This window comes from Setaria italica, chromosome IX (genome assembly GCF_000263155.2).
Source record: "Setaria italica strain Yugu1 chromosome IX, Setaria_italica_v2.0, whole genome shotgun sequence".
NCBI classification, from domain to species: domain Eukaryota; kingdom Viridiplantae; phylum Streptophyta; class Magnoliopsida; order Poales; family Poaceae; genus Setaria; species Setaria italica.
Genome location: NC_028458.1, coordinates 53,398,931 through 53,407,640, shown reverse-complemented (window position 1 = coordinate 53,407,640; position 8,710 = coordinate 53,398,931). Strand labels below are relative to the sequence as shown.

General features: G+C 46.5%; 1 protein-coding gene across 1 annotated transcript; it reads right to left on the bottom strand.

Annotated features, from left to right (window-relative positions):
* Nucleotides 1-4,557: 4,557 nt before the first annotated feature.
* On the bottom strand, nt 4,558-6,691 carry LOC105915197. The gene is made up of 2 exons (XM_022829793.1): nt 6,601-6,691; nt 4,558-6,288 (listed from the first exon to the last, which is right to left on the bottom strand). The coding sequence occupies exons 1-2, from the start codon at nt 6,689-6,691 to the stop codon at nt 5,174-5,176; spliced, it is 1,206 nt and encodes a 401-aa protein (XP_022685528.1). The 3' UTR covers nt 4,558-5,173.
* Between the last annotated feature and the right edge of the window lie 2,019 nt (nt 6,692-8,710).

Sequence of the window (8,710 nt, the reverse complement as noted above, 5' to 3'; positions counted from 1 at the left end):
TCATCAAACGTACCAGGATAGTAGTAACCGCAAAGTTCAGTTTGAGGTACTGTACTGAAGACTTGCCTCTTACTACAACAAATGGTACATTGCACTGTATTCAGGTACCTTCTCTGAACATGAGCATTTAAGTTTTGATGTACTCGTGTAACAGACTGTAACTCTTAACAAACTCATCATTTCTACTACGTACTATCATGATGAAGTGGTATACAGGGAAAGAAAAGAGGACTTGAGCGCAGTATCTTTACATGGCTTCATACTGACTACTGCAGCTGTGGGATGTATGTGCAATCATACTCCAGTTGCTAAGCTGTGCACGGCTGGAATAATTGTTTATGCATTATGATGCGTATGCCTTTGCATCACCACGGCGTGACTACGAAGAATGCGAGTGGCTTTCAGATAAGGAGCATCACAATTTGGAGTGGCAACAGCTACGCGCACAAACTTTCAGACGAGCACCAAATTTGTAATCTCAATTGGCAACAGCTAAGCGTGCGCCGAAACTTGACCAACTCTTCTGATTATATGAAGTTTCTGAATGCCCTTATCCCTGGAAGAGGAGAGTTCTTCGGACGCCTTCTGCGAAACCTACACCTTGCTTGCAGCTACGTTCACTGCGTTATTCTGAAGTGGAGAAGATCATCTTGTGTACACCTCATTGCTTTGGCGTTGCTTGATGCTCTGTGTTTGCCATGCCCCATGCTTGCAAGTTACAAAGGATTGAAGATAGCACAAAGTAATGTTCAACAAGCTTGGAATTCAATGCTCCAATTTGTTGTGTTTGTGTACATTCCATTTAGTTGTACTAGTCTATCAACCCGTGCTCCCGCACAAGCTAATGTTTTTAAAAGCTATTGTATTTAAAAATTATTTAGAAAATAAACTCCTAGCTAATAATCAACATTGTTTAGCTCTCTTATTTTTTCAATACTTCAACATAATAGTTATATAGATATGTACTTATCTTTATCTAGTTATGTACACTTTTTCATGCACGTTCACACTTCTTCATTTTGTATCGCACCTCCATACATTGTGTTTAGCATGAAAATCAATATTTTCATCAATTTCTCACAAACATGAATAAATGATCTAAATGGTGAAACTCATCATGTGTGTATACTTTAACTTAATATTTCTATATTAACAATGGTATAAATAGGTAATTTAGAATCATATATTAGTTTACTTTTGGATATTTCTGTATGATGCACATGAAGATAATTAGATTAAAATTTAGGTGTTTACTTTAGGTTATTTTTAATAACGACAAATGTGGGTAACCTAGATAAAAATTTAAGATGTCATTTTAAGTTATGCTCTATAATGACATGTATGATTAAATTGGATGAAGATTATGGAGTTACTTTAGATTATTTTTTTATAATGAATGATAATTTAGATATAGGTTTAGAGTTTATTTTTAAATACTTTCATAATGATAGTGTGGTTAAATTTTTAGAAAATATAATAGACCAATGGCTATGATTATTAGAGTTTATAGAATTGATGTTTGATATTTTTTATTTTTGTGAAAATTTCTAGGATTTGTCTCTTTTTTTAGCGTGTCTCGTGGGAACTAATGTGGAGTCTCCAATGGGAAAAAAAATAAGATCACGTTGCTACAAAACTATTACCATAAGCTATCTCTCATTTGTTAAATATTCGAACATAATACTTATATAGATACATACTTATTATCTTCATCCAATTGTGATAGAATTTAGTTAGTAATTACTCTATAATATTTTTATCCATATTTATAATGTTTAACTTTTCACTTTGGTATGCGCTTGAATTTGTTTAATGGATCCTAAGTTTGAACTACAATTTTAACCTAGAAATCTATATTCTCATTACTTCCTCTATATCTTTTATAAATAGTGACACACCGTATATACTTTAGTTATATCATATACCAATAGTATAAAAATAGACGATTTAGAATCATATATTGCTGTATATTTTTAATTAAGGTGATTTGGATTCAAATGTAGGGTTACCTCATGTTATTTTTAATAATGACATAAGTAGGTAATATAGATGCAAATTTAAGGGGTCACTTTAAATTTTTTTTGGTATTAGTGGTGGGCAATTAGGTGCAAATTTAGAGGGTTATTTTAAATATTGTTTATAATGGCATGAGTGGGTAGTTTTGATGGAAAATAGGGGGTTACTTTAGTTTTATATAATGGCAGATGTGGGTAATTTTAGATATAGATTTAGGGGGTTACTTTAGGCTATTTTCATAATGGCATAGGTGGGTGTTTTTTTAGAAAACATAATAGATCCAATGACTATAATGATTTGAGTCTACCGATTAATGGCCAAATGTTTTGTTTTTTTTGAGAATTTTTAGCGTTTCTCTATTTTTCTAGAGTGTCCATATAGAACCTCCAATTAGTAACATTAAGATGAATATGCCTATAGTTCATTGCAAGGAAGTATCAATTCTGTTGTTTTGGGAATAATCTTTGCTTATCCTGGGAACGAACCACTCAAAGAATCTAAATGCAGTTGCTTCACATATGGCTCAAGGAAAAGTAGACCATGTTTGTAGTGTTTGACTTGAATTAGAATCTATTCTCATCGGAAACTTAGGAATTTGTCAAAGTGGAATCCACTTTTCTGCTTGAAAGCTCAGCTAAATGGAATAATGTAACCTTAACAGCATTGAAGATCAGTGAGATAGGACTTCTTGTTGTATTGGGGAAGAAACATCGGCGATGCATTTCTAAATTAGTAAGATATGTATTACTAATGTCATCCAGATCTGCAATAAGATTTCCTTTTTGGATATTGGTGTTCACAGTCTACAAAGATTTGGATGGACAAGCAACATGAACATGAGAAAATGTAAACAGACTTCAGTTGCAAGATGCAGGACGGTGCCATTTAAAATGATGCATCATGAAAAAGATCTTGTGATGTTAACTATCCAAGAAACTACTCTGGATTCAAGGTTTAACACGGAGATGTAACTGGTGCTGTTCGACGAGACATGTCTGTCACGGTGCAGCAGGAGAGATCAGTGGACACAACTATTTTTCGAAAAAAAGATAAACTGTTCACTGCAACAACAGCTTCTTAACAACCTATCTGACTGTATCCGGGTACTAGGAACACTGTTGTAAGAAACAACATCAACACCATCAGGCTTTCACCTCGACAAAGGTCAGCATTAGCTGAGGTGTCGCCCAGCAGCGACTGCTGATTGCTGAGTTTTAACACCGGTGCTCAACAATCAAGTTGTCCGCTAATAATGCTTGTTAGCTAGTTAGTTAGTAGTAATAGGTCCATCACTGAAGGTAAGTGTCACCAATAAAGCATAATTTGGTCAGTTAGCACCAGAACTCAAGGGAGCCTTCTGCTGCATTCCTCAGTTCTGAATTTGATGGAGGTTGTCAGTGGAGAGGTAATTATATCTCACTCCTAGTGATAAGCAAGGATGGTAGTTTTTTTTGGCATGATTGCATTCTTCATGGTTTGAAGATTCGGTAATGCATGGTGTGCGTGTGGATTTAACTAGGATGCTAATGGTGCTATACCTTGAAACATAAGGAACATACATGTCACGATGGTAATCGAGTTGTTGCAGGTGATGCTTGGTGATTAGGTCTCATGTCATTCTAGCTTTATCCTAGTTGATTGCAATACTTTGATTCTTTGCTCGGCATGTGAATCAAATGTGGTGTTCTTGTATGACCAGGATGAAGTATTCTACATGCTCGTTCTACTTGCTTTGGACTTGGGATACGTTTTCTTTCTACCTAAACAGGGTCTTTGTGTAGCATAACAGAAACGTATATACTTTCTGGCATAAAGTTCATATTGGTCAAATTTCCTTTTGACATGTACTAGTTTTTGATTCGTGGATCAGTGACATATATCATTGAATAAATCCCACTAAGATCTCTTTGAAAAAAAATATGTAACATCGTGTGGAGCGTCTATGTCAGTGGGACAATTGAAAAAAGCTTGAAAGGAAGAAGCCACTAATGGAAACCATCACCATTAGTTTGTTCTGCCTGTCCGAGCTTAAGTTAAAAGCAACCCTTGAAATCCTAACAACCAGCTCCACAGAACTGGAAGATTGCATCAGATAGGTGGCTAGTAACATCTTGATATCAGGTATCATGAGCATATATGACTAGTTCATAATTTTGCAAGCTAATCATGCCTTTTTGTTTCTTTTTTGGGTTGTCGGCAAGCTGGGTAATTGACGTTCATGGATCAGAATAAACAGGACAAATGGAAACTTGATTTTTCAAGAAGGTTTTATCACGACCAAAATTGCATTCTGATGGTACTGCATTGTCACATGAACAGAGAGTCGGAGATGCTTTACATTTCAACACATGTTGCAGGTTTAAAAGTGTTCAAATGTAAAGCATCTCTGTTTCAACACATGTTGTAGGTTTAAAAGTAGGCTTCCTTTCTGACTAACAATCGTATTCGTAGACTGTAGGGTCGTCCTGAAACTCAACATTCGTAGTTTCTAAGGCAAATCAGCAATAAAAGAATCAGCATGTGATCAATACAATGTAAGGAGTTGCTTTGTTTACTTGCTTGTTGGTCTAGAGACAAGGCTAGCTGTGGATGTATTATTTAAGGGCACTTCTTCTGTATCAGTCATACAAGTATCCCTCCTACCTGTTTCATAGATGCGACCAACAAGAAAACAGAGACCGAAACAGAGTCCTGCATGAGTGAATGCAATTGCATTTTCAGTGTTTTGCATCTCCGTTGGATAGATGCAGTCATAGTCTCATAGACTTGACAGCTTACAACTAGAAAACAGGAACAGATATGCAAAGTGGCAAGCAGCTTCTTCCACCCAAACATTGAAACAAACACAGATGCCTAGTGAGCATTCAATCTGCAAAGCTATATAGTAACAAAGTCATTTCTGAATTCTGATCAATTGGCAGTCATAGGGCTGCAACTAACTATGAACTATCTTCCAAGGCAAGATGGAATTTCTGCTTCTGCATAGGATCCAAGTAGCTATGCACCCTGATAATCACTAGCAGGTAATGTAAGACAATGAGAAGTGCAGGAACCATGATCCACAAACGCAAACTCACTGAGCATCACTTGACTGCGATTCCGGCATCGGTGTTAAAGTGTTAGATCCTTATCAGTGAAAAGCATATGCAGTCGGCCGCTACTGGCCACGAGCGCCCATGGCTGCCCGCAAATTCGCCGGAGCACCGAGGAACTGCAGGCACGCCTCCTTCAGCCTGTCGCAGTTGTGCTGCTCAGCTAGCGCAAGGGTGATCTCCACCGTGCCTACACTAACGAGTCTGCACAGCCTGTCCTCGCAGATCAGTTTCAGCCTCTGCAGGCTGTACCTGTCCGCCGCGACGTTCCGGAGAATGGCGTCTTCCTCTTCCCTGTCCATCTCCGGCAGCGAGTCGGTGTAGGCGTAGCGGAGCAGAGCCTTGAGCGCCCGTGTCTCCACGCCGTCCACGCGCACCACGCCGGCCGCTGCGGCGCCGTCGCTCGCGGCGCCCAGGAGGTCTGCGCTGATGACCGGCGACCGGGCCGCGAGCACGCACCGGTGCGCGGCGAACGCCTCGCCACCGACCTCGAACACCACGTCCGTGCCCCTTCCGCTCTGCAGGAGGTCGCCGAGGTGCTTTTGCAGGTCGGACGGGGGAATGGCGGCCGACGGCGCCTCCTCCTTCGTGCGGAACCCGTTGAGGACGACGATGTCGCACCTGATGCTGAATCGATCGACCTCGCGGCGACGCAGGTCTGTCTTTGCTCGAACTTGGAGTACCCCCAAGTACCCCTGCTCGTGAAGTTGTACTGCGCTTCGGGCTTTGAAAGCAATTCGGCCTTGCACTTGATGCAGAACAGCGCCCGCACCTCCGTCACGAGGCTGAGCCGGAACCGCGCCGTCACCGGCTCGGCGACGTCCTCGTCGAGGAAGAGGAAGATGGACACCCACCCCTTGCTCTCCGCGTCGGTCCCGTTGGGGTAGTACCGGACGCGCCAGCGGTGTCCTCCCACGGTGAAGGGGGAGGAAGCCAGAAGCCCCCTTTCTCCGGCGGGCGCGGCGGCGTCGAGGGTACCGGCGTCGATCCTGAGCTCGTGGCGCCCGCGTTCCTTGTCCGCGACGATGGCAGAGGAGGACCGCGACGGCTTGCGGCGGCCGGGGGCGGACGGCATGGCGAAGATCGGCTTGATCGCTGGTTGCAGGCACGATGAGGGTTTTGCAGCAGATTGGAGTGGGGGACTGGAACAAACGGGGAGAGTGGTAGGATCGCTCGATTGCTTACACCCGGCACCTTCCGGTTTTGGGCAAGGTCAAGTCAAGTCATCAGCGCGGCCGGGCTTTGACCTAGATGGGCCGTGGCAGGACATTCCTCCTATCAGTTTGCTACTGGGCCGTAGGAGGCACCTGGCTCGCATAAAATTTCTGGAAATTCTCCCAACGAGAGAACATTCCGGTATGGAACTGAAAGACGCCAATTCTTTGCCGGGTAGCACGCGTTCAAAATTTTAACTTCAAATACTCCTTGCACAGGCTTTCTTAAGAAAATTCAGTTCAGTTTCTTGCTTCTAACCCTGGCAATCTGGACGTACTGCCTGGAAATTTCGGCCATCCCGGCGCGGCTCGTGGTGAGCAGACGCAGATCGGAACGTTCCTGCATTCATATGGCCCATCAGCATCCATCTGCTCCAAACACATGCAGATGCTCGCCAAGGCGCCAAGCATTGGCTGAACACTGCAGGATGCTCGCCTTTGTGGCTTTGTATATCGATCACAACAGTTCTCAATGCAGACCATCATGGAAATTCTCGTCGTTCCTATCAATCAGATTACAGCTTTCTCGAAAAAAAAATATAATGGTATCGATCATCTGCACTGGAACAACACCCTGATCTATGCAGACGATTCTATTTGCTTCCCTTCAGAAAGCACATGAATCGATCGCGAAAAAGAACAGAGTGCCCTGCAGTCTGCAAGCAGCTGGCCATCCTCCTGCGAAATGCTAACACGCGCAACTATTGGAAGCATCCAGTTCAGTACAATGATCTTCACCAGTTTATAATGTGCTAAAGGCGAGGAGGTGGAAGAAATCGAGGCGGTTTCATCAGATTCCGAACGCCTGCCACTCGAACTTATGCGACCTCTTGTGCACCGCGTAGCAGCGCGCCCGGCGCTCCGCGGCACGCAGCTCCCCATCCTTGCCGTACCGGAGGCGGAACGTGGTCGCGTAGAGCAGGCATCGCCCGTCCCCGTCGTCGTGCGCGCCCCTCCTGCGCCGGCGTTCCACGAGGCAGAACACGCCGCCGCCCATGCGCGCCAGCTTCACGGCCACGGTCCTCTCGCCGTCCGCCTCGACCACCTCGGCGACCTTCCATGCCGGCTCCCGGCCGTCGCCGTCGTCGGGGTCAGGAGGAACGACGTCGCAGGAGCAGACGAGCCCTTGACCAGCCGCGTCGTCCCCGTCCACCCAGCGGAGCCCCACCCACGCGTCCAGCTCGGCCTAGTAGTAGGCCTGGTCCCGGAACGGCAGCGTCCACTCGCCGTGCCGCGCCCACTCCTCCGTTCTATTGTCGAGCGAGAAGGTGCCCCTGCCGTGCACGGAGAAGAAGACGGTGCGCCCGTCCGGGTGCGCGGCGTGGCAGTCGGGGGGCCGCCCGCCGCCGAGCGCCGCGTCCCTGATGCTGCCCCAGTCCCGCCGCCAGCACCCCGCCTGCCACGGCGCGTCCCTGATGCTGGTCCAGCCCCACCCGTCCGTCCCGTGCGGCTCCAGCGCCATGAGCCATGAGGTGGTCGCCGCCGCCGCTGGCCTTCCTGTCCAGCGCGTACAGCCAGCGGTCGCCGGCGGCCACGAGCTTGGGGAGGTACTGGAGCTCGGCGGGGGTGGCGGGGCCGACGGCCAGGGCCCCCGTGGCCGTGTCGTACACCAGCACGGGGGCGTCCCTGTTCTCGTCGCTGTAATCCATGGCGAAGATCCTGGTGCCAACCGCGGCGAAGAGCGCGAAACGTCCGCGCACCTTGACGGGCATCTCGAGGCGGAATACCGGCGGCTCTGGGAGGCGCTCTGCGCGCAGGTACAAGTCGGCGTCGTCGGGGTCGCCACCGCCGGAGCCGTCCACGTCGAGCTTGTAGATGCTGTAGCCCCTGGACCAGTCGTCCAGCACGACGTAGAGATGCCGCTGCGGCGGGCACCGGCGGCATGAACTCCTGGATCTGCGGTCGCCTGCGTCGTCCGACCTGTGCCGCTTCGGCATCGCTCTGGCCTCTCTGCGCCGGCCCTCCCCGCTCGACACGCTTGCTTTCCAAAAGGCGGCAATGGCGGACGCTCTCCGGGCGAAGTACAATCACATATATTCACCTGTCTGAAATTCCACATATAGCATCGAAGGAAACGTGTGCAGGTATGAAAGGAAATGCAATCACCTATCACCTGAACCGACCCGAATTCGTTCAGCGTTTCCTAGCAAACCCCATGTTGGCTTTCCAAAACCGATGCATCCGTTCGCAAGACCACATGAGAATTCAGCATCGATTCAACTTCGATCTCCTGAACGAATTCGTAGGAGTATCCCCTAGACATGGCGGCAGACCGTGTCAATGCACCGTAAGAAGTAAACCAGAAAATTGATCGTGATCACTTGTGATGTCCAAAATAGAAGCGTGCACTACTCAGCATTTTAACAGTTACCTAATTCAGCCTGCAAA